General features: G+C 51.2%; 1 protein-coding gene across 5 annotated transcripts in view; it reads right to left on the reverse strand.

The window, feature by feature from the left end:
• The window catches only part of Mettl3 (methyltransferase like 3), a 210,296-nt gene extending 190,933 nt beyond the window's left edge, over window positions 1–19,363 (reverse strand). For all 5 annotated transcript variants that reach the window (XR_011045887.1, XR_011045886.1, XR_011045885.1 and 2 more), the window contains exon 1: window positions 19,060–19,363. Coding sequence is in view for 2 of the 5 variants with exons in the window: in XM_068382979.1 (XP_068239080.1) it covers window positions 19,060–19,252 (193 nt within the window). In the remaining 3 variants the exon portion in view is untranslated. The remainder of the gene's footprint in view (window positions 1–19,059) is intronic.
• Between the last annotated feature and the right edge of the window lie 587 nt (window positions 19,364–19,950).

The following is a 19,950-nucleotide window of genomic DNA, read 5'->3' on the forward strand; positions in this document are numbered from 1 at the left end:
TTTCGCACAAACTTGTTGAGAGCTGACAGGTCTATCACCGGTCTCCACCCCCCCGTCGCCTTTTCTACCAGGAACAGGCGGCTGTAGAAACTTGGCCTTGGGTGCAGGACCTCCTCCATGGCGCCCTTCTCCAACATCGTGGACACCTCTTCTTGAAGAGCCGCCCTCTTCAAGGGTCCTTGGGTGCCAGCCACTCCGACAGGCTGGCCGGAATTAAAGGCGGGGGTTCCGTTAAGAACGGTAGCCTGTACCCCTCCTTCAGTACGGATACTGTCCAGGGCTCTGCTCCGTGAGCCTTCCATGCTTGCCAATGTAGTCTGAGGCATCCCCCAACCTGAGGCTTGGGCAGGAGTAGGGGGCCTCCCACTCTACCTCCTCCTGGAGGAGCGGCCTGAACGGCCTCTTCTGGAGGCAGAATACCCTGTTCTAAACGAGGCAGACGCTGCTGGAGCTCCTCTACGGGGGGGCTGTGGCGCTGAAGCCCACGAGGAAGAAGAGGCTTCTCTCCTCGTCAGGTTAGGCGGGGCCTGAGAAGTAGAGGGGCCGTCTGATGCTGATCTCTTGTAGGGGGGCCTCCTTACCGGTTGAGGCCTGGGAGCGTTCACTTGTTTTCGTTTAGCCACCTTTTCCATAATCTCTTCCAGCTCTTTCAAGGGGAACAAGGAGTCACCCCACACAGGAAAGCTCCTCTTGGCCCTCGCCTCCCTGTCCAGGACCTTCCGGGCAAGCTTCGCCAGAATAGTGTCCCTTTTGCGAAGAACCCAATTCGCTGACAGGACAAGGGACTGATACGTGAGGAACTTCAGGGTCTTGCCCCCGGAGATGATAAGTTCCCTCAGGAGGTTTTGCTGCTCCGGGTCCGTCATGTCATATGTGGCTTGAACACCTACCAGTGTGGAAGCCCACCAGTCCAACCAAGAGGAGACGTGCACCAAGTCTTTCGACATCTCCTACATCATCGCAGCCTCCGACAGCAAAAAGCAAATCGGGGCTGAAGAGACTCTGTCCTCCGTGGCACCCTGTCCCAGAGCGTCGAGGGCAGGCTCCACCTTGCAGGCTCCCGGTCGTTGTCCCTCTGGCACATAAAACCTACTCTGTGCCTTGAGCCCTTGGAGCAACTTCGAGGAGCTCTGCGTTTTGGGAGCTTCGGCATTGCCTGCCACAACTCTATCAACATGAACCCGTCCCAGGACGAGATCTTGGGCCACAGGCAGGGCCAGGGAGGTTTTCTGTTGGACAGGTGCCTGCATCAAGCGGGTCAGGCTGGACCTCCAGTAGTCCTCATCGGTTGGAACCGGTTCTTCAATCCTATGATGCCTTCGAATCAGGCCTATAACCTTCCGATAGGCCGAGTCCTCGGTCAGGGAACCTTCTCTACCGTCAGCAGTACCTTCCGCCTGATCCCGAGGAGCCGGGTCACCGGGCACTCCCACCGGGCGCTTCGGTTCTGGAACAACAGGCACTCCCCTGCGGTGGTACCGGTCTTCCCCGGCGGAAACCTCCGCACCAGGTTTGGGGGGTCAGAACTGGCATCGCCGTGCCGGCGAGGACTACCGTTCGTGTATTCTCTCTGGGGGACGAGGACGCGGATCCCGTGGGCTGACCCGACGAAGGAAACCGTTCCTTTAAGTCCGAGGGCCGAACCAGCTGTGCTGATTCGGCCAGGCTGCCCGTGAGAAAGCACGGTTCCCCCCGCTGGGCGTGGTGAACCGGAAGCTTCGCGGCCTTACGCCTGCCTGAAGCGGCCTTCTCGCATTTCTCCCTGCGAGGGTCATATCTGCGTCTGGAGGATGGCCTTCGTGGCGAGAAATCCCTGGACTGCCGGTCCGGGGAACGTTGCAATTCTGACTTAAGGGGAACAAAGACCCAATCACCATCGGGGGACCTACTCCTCCTCTACTTCCTCCGTGGAGAGCGGGACCGTCTCCTACTGAACCTCGAACGGGATCTTGAGCGGGAACGCCTGCTCCTGGACCGCTCCCTCCGTCGCCGATGTCTCCTCCTCGTTTCCTCTTCTGAAGAGAACGAAGCCCCACCATCCGAAGAGCCCTACGAAACTGTACCACCCGCACGACGGGCAGAAGCGGGGGCTACGGAGGGCTTCGCGACTTGCTGCGTACCAGAGGTCGAGGGTTGTAGGAAGGTTTCTGGCACCGCCGTCAGAGTAGCTGGAAAAGAGGTTTGGCGCCCTACACTAGGGAACCAGGTATCCAGCCCCTCTTCCATCCGCATTGGGGACCTACCTGGCGTTTTAGGGAGCTTCCACCCGAAGGGCTCACTTACCGTGGAGTCCAACTTACCCTGGGCGTCACCAGCCGCGGAAGAACCTGAAACACAGGCCCACGAAGCGGGCGAAGAAACAGGCACAACATTACTACACTACAAGGGGTCGTCGGAGGAAACGTGCCCCCCAAGCACAAGGGCAGAGTCTCCAGAACCCCCAGACACAGCACTACCAGGCCCCCCACTAGCCTGAGAAGGCCCAGCATCCCCCACTTCACACACATTAGACTCCTGGGGAAGAACCCTCGGCTCTTTCCCCGCAACGGACTTACCTCGTCCCCTACTCTGGGTAGGGGAAGTCGAGACAGAAGCCCCGTGGGACCGTCCACTGGGTGACGGTAACGGCAAAGAGATGCTAGATTTCCTGGGCGAACGTTTCAACGACTTCTTCTTCTTAGTGCCGTAACGCACCCACTGTATCTCACTCCAACTAACACACTCAATGCACGTATCCGATGGCGAGCACGTCCTGCCCCTACAGGAAGAGCAAAGGGAGTGAGGGTCTACTTCGGGCTTGGAAAGGAACGCTCCACACGACTTTCCGGCTCTAGGCCCAGGACAACGGCGGATCTGCTCCATAGCACACAACCACAAGGCACAGGAATGAAGGGAATCAACAAGGAATACACTCGGGAAGCACAAGGAAGGGTAGTGAACACGCAAGAACACAAGGGATAAGCACAAAGATACCACGCGGGACACACGAGGCGGACACAAAGGGTCGAGAGAGACGAGAGCGGCGTGAGAGTATGGTATCACGTCGCGACCAAAGAACTTACTGACTAACGGGACCCAAGCGGACCTCGACCTAGCTCAAGGCTACCCTCGGGGCACGTTCTCTCACTCCCGGGTTAGCCCTCCATAGAAAACGGGTGTAGGGTATACTACACAAAACTCTGGTCGGTAGAGAGGAGATTACAGGTAACTCCTAAGAAAGTAGCTCGAGGTAAGTATTTGTGTTGGAACAAACAAGCTTTAGCTATTTATTAGCTATTTATTAGTGAAGGAAGCTCTGGGTGATAGGAGGATAGATGTGAGAGGGGCAAAAGAGCGTGCTAGAAATAGGAATGAAAGGCGAGCGATTGTGACGCAGTTCCGGTAGGCCCTGCTGCTTCCTCCGGTGCCTTGGATGACCACGGAGGTAGCAGTAGTAGGGGATTCAGCGTTATGAAGCTACATCTGTGGTAGATAACGGGGGAGGGTGGGCTGTGGCACCCTAGCAGTACCAGCCGAACTCGGTTGAGTCCCTTGTCAGGCTGGGAGGAACGTAGAGAGCAGAGGTCCCCTTTTTTGTTTCATTTTTTTATGTCGGCTACCCTCCAAAATTGGGGGTAAGTGCCTTTGTATATGTATGTATGTATTACTTTTGGCGAAGCTGAAAGGACGAGCCATTAAAATTTTAGCAAGGGTTAACTGCCCATTCCGCTAGTTAGCAGGGATAGGGGGGGGTAGCTTGCTACCACTCCCACACCTGTGATTTAGCTCACTTTGCTTGGAGGTAGGACTTCAAAAGGGATAGAAATGGAAGGTAGGTTTGTATCGTTAGGAAAAATACAAATTATCTACAAATTTGTCATTTGTTCCATAACTAGAATACAAACCTACGCTATTTACTAGGGATGACTCGCCCATTAGGAGGGTGGACGTCCCTGTCAATCTGGCTTTTTGGCTTTACCCAGGGATCCTTATTTTGAATATGTTTGCACCAAAAATAAGGAGTTCCTGCACCTTGCTAAACCTTGCTACACAAGGTCCGTGGCCTATGCAAGCTGGTGTTGAGATATTTAGTAGTGTGACTGTCCAGGTACAAGTTATTCTGAGTCTTTGTAGGGAAAACTGTTGCAACCAACACTTTCCTAATACAACCTCGCCAGGGTATGGGAATGCCACAGTATTAACTTAATACTAGGTACAAAAGTAAGCATGGTTTACCTGCTGTGGTTTGAGGTCAGCTTGTGCAGAGAACCCTGGATGCTGCTTTCCCCAAGAGACTGGAGGATGAAGAAAAGAATAAGAGCCAGTCAAACCTTTTCATTCACGCAGACTGAAACCGGCTAACAGTGCCCTCAACCTTCTGCTACTTGTCCACTAAGGAGCTTAAGGTAATATACCAGCTGCTGCGCGGCTACCACAGGGCCAATAGAGAATGTATCGAGCCTCCAGTGGGTCATGTCTTGCAGGGAGTGGGCTGTGAAAGTATTTTGATGTTTCCACACCCCCGCTTGCAGGACCTGCGTCACTGAGAAGTTTCTCTTGAATGCCAGGGACGTAGCTACAACCCTGACATCATGAGCTCCGGGACGACATGAAGGAGGAGGCTCCGGATTCAGGGCATGGTCTATGACCTTGCGAATCCAAGCAGAGATGGTGTTTCTAGTGACCCTCCTCTTGTTCCTCCCTGTGCTGACAAAAAGTGCACGCACACGGGGATGGGCTGCAGCTGTTCTCTTGAGATACAGCCTCAAACTCCTCACTAATCAGAGTAAGAGATAATCAGGGTCATCAGTTACAGACTGGAGACTCAAAATCCAGAAGGAGTCGAATCGGGGATCCGCCACTCCCAGATTCTGAGTTTTGGCAACAAACTCAGGGACGAACCTGAACGTTACCTCACCCCACTCCCTTGAATGGGTAATGTCGTATGAGAGACCATGAAGTTCACTGACTCGCTTGACCGAAGCCAAAGCTAGTAGGAACCCCGTCTTCCAAGTGAGGTGGCGATCTGTTGCCTGGCGTAATGGTTCATAGGGAGGTCTCTTTAGAGACCTGAGAACTCGAACCACGTTCCATGGAGGTCTCACTTCCAACTAAGGACAGTTAAGTTCGTAACTCTGTGTGAGTAAGTTGAGTTCTAGCAATGAGGAAATGTCCATTCCATTGAGTCTAAGGGAGAGGCTTAAGACTAAGCGATAGGATTTAACTGCCGAGACTGAAAGACGCATTTCTTCACGCAAATACACGAGGAACTCTACTATTACTGGAATACACTGTAGTGCCATCTAGAGGAGAGATAACCCTTCCATGACACCAACCACAGAAGACTTTCCATTTTGACTGCTGATGATTTTGGCAGGTATCCAAACATCCTGCTCGCATACAATGCGAAAATCCTCTCTGAGTGAGGAGATGCTGGATAGTCTCCAGGCGTGAAGTTTAAAATGTTGGCATGTGGTAGTTAGTGTAGATCGGTCATGGAGGGAGTTCTCTTGGAGACTCCGTCAGGAGTTGCAGGAGGTCCGAAACCATTCCGCATGATGCCATAGCGGAGCTATAAGAGTCACTGAGAGGTTGACCGATGTTCTGGCCTTGTTGAGTACCCTCCTCATCAGACAGAACGGGGGAAAGGCGTAAACGTCGATGTTGCCTTACCGTTGTTGGAATGCATCTAGCCAGTGAGCCTTGGGGTCTGGGACTGGGGAGCAGTAAAACAGCAGCCTGAATTTCCGGGCCATTGCGAAGAGATCCACAGTCTGAGAACCCCACAAAGTCAGGACTCTGTTGGCTACTAGATGATCCAAAGACCATTCGGTACTCACTATCTGAGATGCTCTGCTCAGATTGTTGACGAGCACATTCCTTTTGCCTAGAATGAAGCGTGTCAATAGTGGTATCAAGTGAATCTTGGCCCATGTCAGTATCTCTACTGCTAACTGGGATAGGGGTTGCAAAAAGATACTGTACCTCCTTGTTTATTGATGTAAGCCACTACAGTACTGTATTCTAGTGTTGTCGCTCATCTCCACCACTGAGCAGCCCGCCATGAACTAGTGGAACTGTTGAAGGGCCAGAAAGATGGCCTTCATCTCTCAAAAGATTTATGTGGAGGTACTAATGGCCTGAGGTTGTGTGGTGCAGCAGGTAGGCCCCCACCCTTTTTTTGAAGCGTCTGAGAACTGCATCAAATCTGGGGGAGGACGAGAAGATCCACTCCCTTTCATAGATTTTCGTCTGACACCCACCATTCAAGGTCTGTCTGTTCCACTGATCACATGGGGATCAGGATGTCCGGGGAGTCGAAAACCTGATTCCACCGGGACTTGAGTCGCCACTGGAGATTGAATCCTGAGGCGACAGTTGGGAACTAGACGGGCCAGAGATGAAAGGTATCTGAAAAGACATAACCACGTCTTGGCTGGAAGTTCTTCTCGTCTGAGAAAAGATCTTGTGACCTTTCTCAGCCTCATTATCCTGTCATCTGATGGGAAGGATTTGTGGAGATCGGTGTCTAATATCTTACCTAGGTATATCAAGGTATATCAGTCTCTGCATAGGAAGCAGGGAGAACTTCTCAAGGTTTACCATGATCCCCAGATCTTGGCAAAACCTAAGAAGTTTGTCTCGGTGTTGAAGAAGAGTTGACACCAAGTCCGCTAAGATTAGCCAGTCGTCTAGATAACGGAGGAGACGGATGCCAATCCTGTGTGCCCAAGATGACAATGGGGCAAACACTCTGGTGAAAACTTGGTGCTGTGGAAAGACCGAAGCACAGCACCTTGAACTGGTATTTCCTGTTGTCTAGGCTGAATCTTAAGTACTTCCTTGAAGATGGATGGATTGGGATCTGGAACTACGCGTCCTTCAGGTCCTGTGAGCACATGAAGTCCCGTGGTCTTACCACTTCTCTGACTGTGTCAGCCGTCTCCATGCTCAACGGAGTTTGCTTGACAAACTTGTTCAGAGCTGAGAGGTCGATGACTGGTCTCCAGTCTCCACACGCCTTTTTCACAAGAAAGAGTCGACTGAAGAAGCCCGGAGACTCGTCGAGGCCCTCTTCGAGAGCACCCTTCTTCAACAGGGTCTGGACTTCTGCCAGAAGGGCTAGCCACTTTGCTGATCCCATCACAAAGGAGTCTATTGACACTGGATTCCTGACCAGGAGAGGATGAGATGTTGTGAACGGGACGCGATACCCTGAACAAATCACGGAGAATGTCCAGGGTTCTGCCCCGAGATGCATTCCCCCACTGGTGGACAAGCGGAGGGAATGCCTATTCTAGAGTTTGCGGCCACGGCCCCTCCCTTTAGGAAATTCTCCTCCCCTGGAGGACTTAGTGCCTTTCCTGTCTATGATCAGAAAGGGCTTCTTAGACACCAATGTCTCCGATTCTGTCTTGTTCGTCAAGGTCTTAGCTGGATGGGACTGCTGAGGAGCTGGTGGTTTATAGCACTTGGATGTCAAAGCCCTATGGAGGAGGGAGTCCTGTTGAGACTTCCTCCATCACTCAGCAGCTTGTTCCACATCCTTTTGCTCGAAAAGAAAGGATCCTTCTAGAGAGGAGTTCCTGAGCCTAGCAATCTGGGCATTCAGGAACTCCTGATGGAATCTCTCAGACACAGCATTTTGATGTTTAAGAATGGTGTTCTCCCATAAGTTCAAGACTTGATGGACAGGACTCAATGGTGAGAGTACCCGAGAGAAGGAAAGTTTCCATAGCTTTCCTGGTGCATTTCTTGGAAAAATCCTCGTTTCAAACCAGGATTCCCAAGGTCCCCAACCAAAGATCAAGCCCCGAAATAGCCTTCATGGCATACCTTGTGACCTTTTCCTGGTTAAGGATCTTAGTTGCCGAGAAAGCGACCTGACGGTTGGAAAGCCTCTCTTCCAGAGTGGTGGAGTGAAAGAGCTGGACAAGGCTCGTCCAACACTTATAAATACCTCCTCTGCTGGACGCAAGGAGGTGGGAAGAGCTTGGCAGTAGAGCCGGAGTGTTGAGAGGAGGCGAGCTCGGAGAGCTGTTGGGCGATATTTGCCCGGACACTCTTTAGCCCTTGAGACCAGGGCAAGGCTACACTACTCTTAGAGGGCTTCTGAGTGCCAAAGACCCAATCTAAGACCGTGTGTTTGCCCTCTCGTGGGGGTATCATTGGGTCGGTAAACCAGTAGAGTACCTTGATGAGAGTCAGGACTTGCCAGAAGGCATGTTCTGATGGGGTGGGTTGTGAACATCCCTAAAGTGACTAGTAGTTCCTGCAGGCCTGGAGGTCCTCGAAGAGGACTTTGGTAGTGTCTTAAGAGTCCTTTGATTCCCTCCTGGGAAGGAGATAGGACTCCAGCATTGAAGGACGGACGGAGTTGTCCTTCCTGGCTTCAGCTGGTGGTGGAGAACTCTCTCTGCGAGGAAAATTTTCCTCCGAAGGTAGAAGGGAGAAAATCGAACCTTGCGAGACTCCCTTGACAGAGGTGAGGTAGGAGACTGTCCGGAGGGCGAGTCAGGAAGGAAAGGCCTTGAAGGCCTAACAAGAGTCAGTTTCACCCTAGGGGATGTTACCACGTCTGAGACTCCTCTTTTTCTCTTCAAGGGAGAAGCAGCCAAGGTTCTTTGCAAGGGATCTGCTGGTGCCGTTAGGTGTTGCGAGGTCTCTGAAGAGCAAGATAATAAAGCAGACCCGAAGGCTTGCACAACTGCTCTGACCATGGCACTGAACGAAGGCTGTCTGTTGACAGTGGCACTGTCAGAAAGAGGTCCTGAAGAGAAAGGGATCAAGGGATCCCTATGAGGAGTCTCGACCGATGGTTGATGCGGTGGGTCCGCCTTCGAAGATGGAATCTTCAGAATCCTGAACCCTTCTGTGGAGCCTCTTCCCCCTCTTCGCAGCAGGCGCGCTGCAATGTGTTTGCGGGAGGGGAATGGGGTTATAGTGACCTGTCAAAATGTTTGCCCTTGTATTCTTTTTGACTCTTGCATGAGTGAGTAGGAGAGTGATGCCTACTGACGAGCAGGCGAGTGATGGTGCGCAGGTGAGCACGGGCGCGCAGGCAAGTGCTGGCAAGTTGGGGAACGCAGGTGCGCTGGCAAGTCGGCAAACGCTGATGCTTAGAACGGCAAGAACGCAATGGAGATCGCTGGGGCACTGGAGAGCACTGAAGTGAAGAAGAGCTCTGATGCGCTGCAGAGCGCTGGGGAACGATGATGCGATGGAAAACGCTGGCATGCTGGGGAATGCTGACGACATGTTGGTGAGTGCTGGTGCACTGATGAACGCTGGTGCATTGGAGAGCGCTGGCGCCCAGCCAACGGTCTGGAACGCTGTGAATGAAGGCGCAATCGCAAGGGCAAGTTGTATGCATCACAAGACAGGAACGAAGAAGGCAGGTCAGAAGATTGGCATGATGCAGGAACAGGGATGTGCCCTTTGGAAGGGCGAACATCCTCCGAAAGGGATCACGAGCAATCCACAGAAGAGTCCAAGGCCGAAGTCCAAGGACTAGCGGCAGCGTCATCAAGAGAATGTCCAGGAACGGGCGAAAGTTGAGGGCCAGAAGACGACGGAAGAGGAGGATTCTCTGCGAGGGAAGGCTGCGAAAACGAGGCTGAAGAGCCAAAGAGGACACTTTTCACCAATGGTGAAGAAAGGGTGAGCTCTGTGAGATTGGCGACGCCTTCTTGGGGGCCGGAGGATCAGCAAGCTGACCTTTAGAAGTAGCAGTCCTTGGCAGAGGAGTCTCTATGAGTGAACTTCTCCTCCAAGGAGAAACACTCGCAAGAGAGACTGACGAAAGACTTAGCTTCTCCCATGAAGGATGATCAGGAACAGGGGAAGCTTAGTTGGCAGCAACAGCGGAAGAATCTGAAGGGGTAGAGGCAATGGCAGCAGCAGCAGAAGAGGCCTCAGACACCACGGTGTTGACACACGCCACAGGATCCACCTCCAAAGTCGACGAAGGCTGCACACTAGCACCACAAATGATGAACTGCAGCAAGGAGTCCTTGGAGGGCGGACCCCGAAGCCCCAAGGACAACCACACCTGGATAAAGTGAAAAAGAGACAAGACCTCACCCGGGAGGAGAAATGGGGCCGCTTCGCTAGGGAAAGCAACACCATCTCTCGAGGACCGGAGTTGACCATCAATTAAAAGGCCTACGCTACTGCTTGACGGTTTCTCGGATGAGACCAAATAAGAAGGAGCTTCGAAAGAAGGACGAGGAGCAGAACCTTTGAAGGAGAAATATCCCATTTTGACTTCTTCCACCATTGCCCAAACCTTTCCCACTGGGAGGCAGACCACTCCCGACATTCACTACACTTATTTTCACTATCACACCGTTGACCTCTGCAGACGGGACAAAGGGTGTGATGATCGGTGTCCACAGCCGACATGAAGGTACCACAGGGCCGGCCTTCAAGTCCAGGGCAGGTATGCATGGTTGGCAGAAGTCAACAAACACACACACTAGTAATAAAGAGAAAGCACAGAAAATGACAAATTCAGAGATAATTTGTATTTTTCCTAACCATACAAACCTTAGCTATTTACATAGGGTTTACCTTTCGGCGTAGCTGAAATGGCGAGCCATTAGAATTTAACGAGGGTGTATTACCCCCGCGCTAGTTAGCAAGGGGGTAGGGGAGTGGTAGCTAGCTACCCCTCCCCCCCTCACACACCAGTGAACTGCTTCACTTCACTTAGAGGTAGGACTTGCCTTGGAGGACAGGGCGGGCAGGCAAATATGTGTAAATAGCTAAGGTTTGTATGGTTAGGAAAAATACAAATTATCTCCGAATTTGTCATTTTTTCCGTAACCGAAATACAAACCACGCTATTTACATAGGGTGACTTACCCTTAGGAAGGGTGGAAAGTCCCCAGACTTACTGGCTTTGGCTTACCCGGGGACTCAGAATCCGAGTGAGCAGCACTCAAGAAAGAGTCCCAGCACCTCGCTAGTTTCTTGCTACGCAAGAAACGTGAGGCCTACATAAGCTTGTGTGTGGAGGGAAGAAGTGTGACTTGTCCTAGGAAGTCGACCTGAAGTCCTATAGCTGGAATTCTAGGCTAGGACGTTCCCAATACCACCTCGTCAGGGTATGGGGGACGCGACAGTATTAACTTAATACTAGAAACACAAGGAAGCATGGTTTACCTGCAGAGGTTTGAGGTCAGCTATGCAGAGAACCCAGGATGCTGCTTTCCCCAAGAGAGGGGAGGATGAAGAAAGAAGTAAGGGCCAGACATACTTCTTTAATTCATGCAGTCTAAAACCGGATAACAATGCCCTCAACCTTCTGCTACCTGTCCATAAAGGAGCCTGAGGTTAGACCAGCTGTTGTATAGCCACCACAGGGACGATAGAAAATGTATCGAGGCTCCTGTGGGTCACGTCCTGCAGGTAGTGGGCTGTGAAGGTCGTTAGACGCTTCCAGACTCCAGCTTGTAGCACCTGCGTCACAGAGTAGTTTCTCTTGAAGGCCAGGGACGCTGCGATGCCTCTGACATCGTGTGCTCTAAGGCGACGTGACGGAGGAGGATCTGGATTCAGGGTGAAATGGATGACCCTTTGAGTCCAGGCTGAAAAGGCATTCTTGATGACCCTCCTCTCCGTCCTCCCTGTGCTCTCAAACAAGGCTTGCATGTGAGGACAAACTGCAGCTGTTCTTTAAGGTAACCCCTCCGACTCCTTACTGGACATAGTAGGAGAAGGTCTGGGTCATCTGTTACAGAACGGAGACTCGAAATCATGAAGTTCGCTGACACGCTTGGCCGAGGCCAGAGCGAGCAGGAGCACCGTCTTCCAAGACCAGTGACGATCAGAAGCCTGGCGCAATGGTTCGCAAGGAGATCTCTTAAGAGTCCTAAGAGCCCAAACCATGTTCCATGGAGGAGGTCTCATTTCCGACTGGGGGCAGGTAAGTTCGTAGTTTCGTATGAGCGAAGAAAGATCCAGCGAGGAGGAAATGTCTATTCCTTTCAGCCTGAAGGCCAGGCTTAAGGCTGAGCGATAGCCTTTCACTGCCGAGAGAGAAAGGTGCATTTCCTCCCACCGATATACAATAACTCCACTATGCTGGAATAGTGGCATCAAGGGGAGAGGTACCACTCCCACAACACCAACCACAGAAGACTCTCACTTCGCCTGGTAGACCCCTGCGGATGACTTTCGCAGGTGTCGAGACATCCGCTCCGCAACTTGTTGCGGAACGCCTCACTCTGTGAGGAGATGCTGGATGGTCTCCATGCGTGAAGCCGAAGCGATGCTACGGCTTGTGGTAGATGTTGCAGTGTGGTTGTTTGAGTAGCTCGTGTCGTGGGAGAAGCTCTCTCAGGAGTTCTGTCAGGAGATGCAGAAGATCCGGGAACCACTCTGCATGACGCCGCATCGGAGCTATCAGAGTCATCGACAGGTTGACCGATAGTCTGGTCTTGTTGAGCCCCCTTCTCAACAGACAGAACGGTGGGAAGACGTAGACGTCGAAGTTGTCCCACCGTGTAGGAAGGCATCTTGCCAGAGTGCCTTGGGGTCTGGGACTGGGAGTAGTACAGCGGCAGCTTGGAAATTTAAGGCTGTCGCAAACAGGTCCACAAGGTCAGGACTTGTTGGCTACCAGGGGGGGGCCGAAGACCACTCGGTACTCTCTATCTGTGAGGCCCTGCTCAGACTGACGTAGAGCACATTCCTTTGTCCGGAATGAAGCGAGCCGATAGGGTATTGAGTGGAGTTCGGTTCATCTCAGTATCTCTACTGCAAGATGAGAAAGTTGACGTTAACGGAGTGACCCGCCAGGGTCTGTTGGAAGTGTTGAAGGGCCAGAATACGGCCTTCATTCCTAGCAGATTGATGTGGAGGTACCCTTCTGGTTCCGACCATAGGCCGGATACAGAACGTGCCCCCCCCCCCCCCCCCCCCTCTTGTTTTGACGAGTCCGAGAACAGCATCAAATGCGGGGGAGGACGAGAAGATCCATTCGCAAAGGTTCCCGTAGGTCAACTACCACTGCAGGTCCATTCGTTCCACAGGTCCCAAAAGTGACCAGAATGTCCGGGGAATCGTTGTCTTGATTCCACCGGGACTTAGGCCGCCGAAGCAGGGATCTCATCCTGAGGCGGCCGTTGGAACTAGCCTGGCCAAGGAGGAAAAGTGACCTAGGAGGCGTAACCAAGGTTGGGCTGGAAGCTCTCCTCGTCTGAGGAAAGGTTCTGCGACTCTCCTCAGCCTTGCTATTCTGTCATCTGATGGGAAGGCTTGGAGATTGGAGTCTAAAATCACGCCTAGATATACCAGTTGTTGAGATGGAAGCAGAGAAGACTTCTCAAGAATTACCATGATCCCTAGATCTTGGCAAAGTCCCAGAAGCTCGTCTCGGTGTCGAAGAAGGGTCGATTCCGAAACTGCCTGGGTTAGTCAGTCATCCAGAACGCGAAGGACACGGATGCCGCTCCTGTGTGGCCATGAAGATAACAGGGTGAACAATCTGGTGGGCACCTGTAGTGCTGTGGAGAGATCGAAACGCAGCACCTTGAACTGGTATAACTTGTTGTCTAGGCTGAATTTCAAGTACTTCCTGGAAGACGGACCAGTGTGCACAAGAAGACTTGTGGTCTCACTACAAGCCTGATTGACTCTGCTGTTCACGCTGAACGAAGTTTGTTCGACAAACTTGTTCAGGGCTGAGAGGTCGAGACAGGTTTCCAGCCTTCCGACGCTTTCTTACAAGAAAGAGTCGACTGAAGAAACCGGAGGGGGGAGCCGTCGATGACCTTTTGGAGAGCATACTTCTAGAGCATGGTCTCGATTCCTGCCCGAAGGGCTAGCCCCTTTGCCGAACCCATGGGAAAGGAGCTCGGCGACGCTGGATTCGCTGTCAATGGAGGTAGAGATGTAACCGAAGAGGAATCTCTGAATCTGGGATCCCCTTGAGGTTTCTCCTGAGGGCCAGAACCTGCCAGAAAGCAAACTCCGACCCCTGGAGCTCCTCCTCCTGATGGACTGGCAGCAAGGTCTCCCATCCCCGGAGGCTCTTCCTGGGGAGACTCGTAGGCATGCCCGAAGGGTCCAACTGGATCCTGTAGGATCCTTGCGGAAAACAGGGCCTAGGATCCCTCCTAGGAGGGAAACAGGACCCCAGCGATGAAGGACGTAAGGCTTTGCCCCCTCCGCACGATAGGACCCTCAGGAAGAGGCGGGGATTCTCCCAATGGAGTGAAGGGGGAGAGGGCCGTGTCTTCCGACCCTCCTGGGGATGGGTAGTGCTCATCCGCAGGGGAGGGGAGATTAAGTCCGAGGAGGGCTCATTGCCTGCGTAAGGATAGGATAGTCCTTGGGGGAGATACCAAGCCAGAGATTCCTCTCACCCCCTTCAGGAGGAGAGGAAGCTGCTACTGATTAGTGACCCCAGTCAGAAGGCACAGGCTCATCGCCTGCTTGAACGTTCTGACGACGGCCGACCAACCCTCGCGCTGACAGGGAGTCCCTCTGGAGGGAAGAGGATCGTTCGATCCTCTTGGGGAGATGACACATGAGGGTTTGCCCGTAGAGAACCTGCAAAGAAGGGAGAAGAGACCTTTGACCTATCCGGAAACCTTCCCCCCTCCGGAGAGGGCGCTGCTCTGCGCTGCGGGGGAGGGAAACGCGGAGGTGGCCTGACCGCCATAAGCCCTAATGTAAACAGGGCTCGGTCGCGTCGGAGAACGGTGTGCCGATCACGCTGACGATCGCGCAAAAAGCACAGATCTGGGTAGCGCTTGAATAAAGCATGCGTAGCAATATAACCGCGCCCGCTTGCCCGCGTACCCGCGTTAGCGTGGGCGCATCAGTGTCCGCGTGAACGATCCCCGCGCTTCCGCGCGTATGCAGATCGCTTGCGCGTGAAAGATCGTGGGCGATAGCAAGGGAAACCATCCCACGCGCGAACGATCTCGGCGAAAAAAGATCGCCGGTGCTAGCGCCGTCGGCGATTGCGTGTGGGAAACCATCCCATGCACGGAAGAGTAACGCTGACGATCTTCGGCGCTTACGCGAGTACGAAGATCGTCGGCGCTAGCGAAAGAGAAGACCGTAGGACAGTGAGCGGGCAACCATGGTGCCCGCGTGCGTATGATCTCCAACTATGAAAGATGATCGTCGGTGATTCGCGCGAGCACGGACGATCTTCGACGCTCACGCGTGAGCGAAGATTGTCGGCGCTCACGCGCGAGAGAAGATATTCAGCGATCACGAGCGGGGAAACCTCTGTGCCCGTGCGCGGACGATCTACGACGATCGCGAGCGGGAAACTGCACGCGGACGATCCGTGCAATGGATGCGTGAGCCTCAATGGTCGCGCGAGGGAAACCATCCCGCGAACGGAACGATCTTCGGCGCTTATGCGAACTGTGAAGATCGTCGGCGCTCGCGCGCCTAGCGCCAAATCCGAAGATCAGCGGCTAATGGCCGTCGACGATCGCGTGCGGAGAACCGTGCGCGGATGGCCTCGTTGCCGTTCGCGGGAAACCATCCCGCGCACAGAACGTTCATCGGAGCTTAGGCACACTAAGAAGATTGTCGGTGCTTGCGTGCTTAGCGCCGGATCCGAAGATCGCCGGCTAACGGCCGTCGATAATCGCGTGCGGAGAACCGCGCGCGGACGGCCTCGTTGTCGCGCGCGGGAAACCATCCCGCGCACAGACCGATCTTCGGCGCTTACGCACACTAAGAAGATCGTCAGCGTATGCGCGCCTAGCGCTGGATCCGAAGATTGCCGGGTTAACGATCTTCGACGATCGCACGCGGAAAAACCGTGAGCGGAAGGGCCTTGGAGATCGCGCGCGCGGAAAAACCGTGAGCGGAAGGGCATTGGAGATCGCGCGCAGGAAACCATCCCGTGCACGGGCAATCTACAGCATTTACACGTTAGCGCGTAACAGAAGATCGTCGGCTAACGATCCTAGACGATCGCGAGATCGCGCGCGGGCGATCATCAACGCTTACGCGTTAGCGCGCAGGTGATACCTGGCCCTTAAGGGACTTACTCAAGGTGTGAGAAAGTCTCTCCTGCCCCGAAGGCAGGAGCCTGTTAGATAACGGGGGCGTGGGCGCCCAAGGCGCGTCTGCAGTCAGGAACGGATACAGCAGGCAACAAGTACACTGAGGGACGAGAGACCAAGGGTCTAACGTAACCTGAGTAGCGAGGCCCCGAGAGGATAGTTGCAAGACCCCGAAGGGTCAACGCAACGAGAAACCGAAGTTTCTCCGTCACTAATCACCGAAGTGTAGAAGTGACTAAAGTTACGAGAGCCCGCGGGAACTGCGTAACTAAAGCTCCGAGACCCCGAAGGGTCAGGGAAAAAGAGAAACCGAAGTTTCCCTGTCACTAAACACCGAAGTGCTAGTGACTGAACAGCAAGCTGTTGACAACAGGAGCAAACCTCCGAAGAGGAGTCTCTATGAGTGGCCTCTCTCGCGAACGAGAGAGGTGAGCACTTCGTAGAAGAGACTGGTGATGGAGCCCCGAAAGGCCGTGAGATCAGCAGACGTAAACAGGAACAATCCTCCGAAGAGGAGTCTCTGTGAGTGTCCTCTCACGCGAACGGGAGGGAACACTTCGTAGAAGAGACAAATGGAGCAATCCTCCGAGGAGGAGCCCTTAGTGCGGCCTCCCTCGCGAACAAGAGAGGGCCAGACTGATCCTGCAGCTGCTCAGCACCTTGAGCGTAGCTACAGAAGCGACCGCTCAGCCCCGAGAGTATAGTCGCTAGTACCATGGTCTAGCCTTGCAATCGCTCAGCCCCTTGAGCAAGTCACAAGGGCAGCCGCTCAGCCCCAAGAGCATAACCGCCTAAGGACCAAGGAAAAGTAAAAAGGGAAGTTAACTAACTACCCTGGAGGCGAACCTCCTTATCGTTCTGGGATGCAATGAAGAGCTGGCAGTATTCACGGGGGAACTTCTAAGAGAGGGGAACGCCCCTGACGAACGCCTTGAGAGACGGCGGCGAAGCCGACTCCCCAGGATAAACAGGACAGCTCTGCTTCGAAGGCACACAACAGGCACGAAGAAACAACATCGTAAACTGGAAAACAAAAAAGAATAATTATCTAACAGAAATTCCCCCGGGTGAAACTCAGAAGAGAAACCCCGAGGGAAAGAACATAAGAACGAAAAGAAGGTATGCGCCCCCCCTCCCCCACCCGGCATGCCCAGGTGAGGGGGGGGGGGGGGATGAAGGTTAACAAAACAGAATTATAACATTATAATTATGCAACTGACTTTGAATGTTCCAAGGATCACCGATCCCCGAAGGGACGTGAACCCTGAGCAGAAAAGTTAAAACACAATTATATTCATAAAAATAATTGAGACAGATAAAACGAAATAGCGACTCGGTCCTGAGAGGCTATCGTAGGCGTAGTACGGAGTAAGAGGTGAACGACCTCAAGAGAAGGGCCGGTCTCCACGAAGGCAACCATGGTGGCCTGCAAAGCCGGCGATCACTCTCATAGACGTACACATACACAACACACACCGCACAACACCGAAAGCAAAGGAAACTTACTATTTTCTATACACAAAAATATACATAAACATCAATAATGTTTAAATATATTAAGTATAAGAAAAGGTAAGTTAAAAGACAAAACAATAATGGCCGTCAAGTGAGGATAGGAGCGGAGACTTCCGATCGCTATCCGAGCCAAAAGTAAAGTGGAGTATTCTCCGGTGTGTGTAAGGGGGAGGGGTAGCTAGCTACCCCTCCCTACCCCCCGCTAACTAGCGGAGGGGTAGGAAACCATCGTTAAAACTTTTATGGCTCGTCGTTCAGCTACGCCGAAGTAATTACCCCATGTAAATAGCGTGGTTTGTATTTCAGTTACGGAACAAAGCGTGGTTTGTATTTCGGTTACGGAACAAATGAAAATTGAACAAAAAATAACCAGTTGGAAAAATATATGGTTCATGTAAGTAACTGGTAATTAAAGTATCATAATTACCTATAATTCATATCACATCCCTCAGGTGGTTTTTGTTTGGCCGCGGGTCACTTCACACAATACGTAAACATAAATTCACTGCTCCTCTATTCTGGCATGCATTACATGGATGTACTGCGCATGTCATCTCCGTGGACCTCTTTTAAAGTATCATAATTACCTATAATTTATATATTACTCAAATGATTTTTTATCTACCATAGGTCGCTTAGCTCGAAAATAAAAATAATCTCACTGCTACTGTGTTTTAGCAAGCTTTACATGGATGAGCAGTGCACACCAATGACATGGGTCATTATTTCTGGGCTATTTTTGCCTTTCAGATGATCAACAATAGCTATATACTGAATGGAGAGATTTCCAACATAATGCATTACCAAAATGGATGAAATTTCCCAAAACAATGGTCTTGGACTCTGAAATAGTGTTCATATTTTAACTGACTGATACATAAGTTATTACAGTACAGTAAGTCCAATCCCAAATTAATCATAAAACGAAAAATGCCCAAATAGCCAGCACCCACCCATTTTATATAACAAATTCCAATTTTGCAAGAAATTAATGTATCATAAATCAAGGAACCTTTGTATAATGACAGACATGAACAGGAAAATGTGCATAGTTTACGGGGTGTAAACTAGCCTTCCCAACCTAACCTAACTTTCAAGCCGTGTCATTACCTACTTTCCTAACAGAGGTAAACTCCCATTAGACTGCTGTAGTCTTAGCAATAGGGTTGAAAATAAGGTAGTTATGGAGAATGACTGTCATCATACATACACCCCCTAAATAAACAACAAATATACAAAGTGGTATTTTGATCCAATATTCATAGTGCGAAATACATAAAATAAAAATAGGAGTAAGAAAAATATATACTTGCCAAGAAATTGAAGTATCATATATTTACCCAACTAATCCCTATGAAATTGTCCTAATTAAGAGGTAAATGTCAATCTAGGCTATTCAAACCTGTCCTAGTATGTACATCCTCCTACGTTAAGTAAATTTTGCCATCCAATATAATAATCTTAGGCTAAGCTATGGGCTCGATTTCATTCCCTATTATTTCTTAGAAGAGGTTAGTCTCACCTGGAAGGAGAGGGGGCGTGGTAGAAGTCGTAGTCTGGTTTTCCGGAATATAGTTGGCTGTGGGAGTGGAGTTTCCTCCCCCAGCTGAATTCAGGATCGTCTCTCTTTCAGCTTTTCGTTTTTTTATTTTTTCGCGAAAAATCTCCCTTTTACTTTTCACTAACTGTATATTAGCCCAAGTCTCGTCCCCCATTATATGTGTCTTACAGTAGATAGCAAACGACTCACTATAATGACTAATACAATCACACAGATTCGTTTTGTTTACTACCGAAGACTAAACACACACAGACAACTTCTTCTTCTTCTTCAAATGAAATCGAGATTTTCGAACGTAAACAATTGAAGAATAGTTCTGGGCAACATCACATTATTATTATTATTATTATTATTATTATTATTATTATTAAGCTACAACCCTTGTTGGGAAAGCAGAATGCTATAAGCCCAGAGCCCCCAACAGGGAAAATAGCCCAGTAAGGAAAGGAAACAAAGGAAAAATAAATATTTCAAGAATAATATTAAAATAGATATCACCTATGTAAACTGTAAAAACTTTAACAAAACACAAGGAAGAGAAATTAGATAGAATAGTGTGCCAGAGTGTATCCTCAAGCAAGAAAACACTAACCCAAGACAGTGGAAGACCATGGTACAGAGGCTATGGCACTACCCAAAACTAGAGAACAATGGTTTAATTTTGGAGTATCCTTCTCTTAGAAGAGCTGCTTACCATGGCTAAAAAGTCTCTTATATCCTTACCAAGAGGAAAGTAGCCACTGAACAATTACAGTGCAGCAGTTAAGCCCTTTGGGGAAGAATTGTTTGGAATAGTGCGCCATAATTGTATATTCTGAAGAAAGGAGACGCCAAGGGACAAAATGTAGTTAT

Source organism: Palaemon carinicauda, chromosome 1, assembly GCF_036898095.1.
Source record: "Palaemon carinicauda isolate YSFRI2023 chromosome 1, ASM3689809v2, whole genome shotgun sequence".
NCBI lineage: Eukaryota > Metazoa > Arthropoda > Malacostraca > Decapoda > Palaemonidae > Palaemon > Palaemon carinicauda.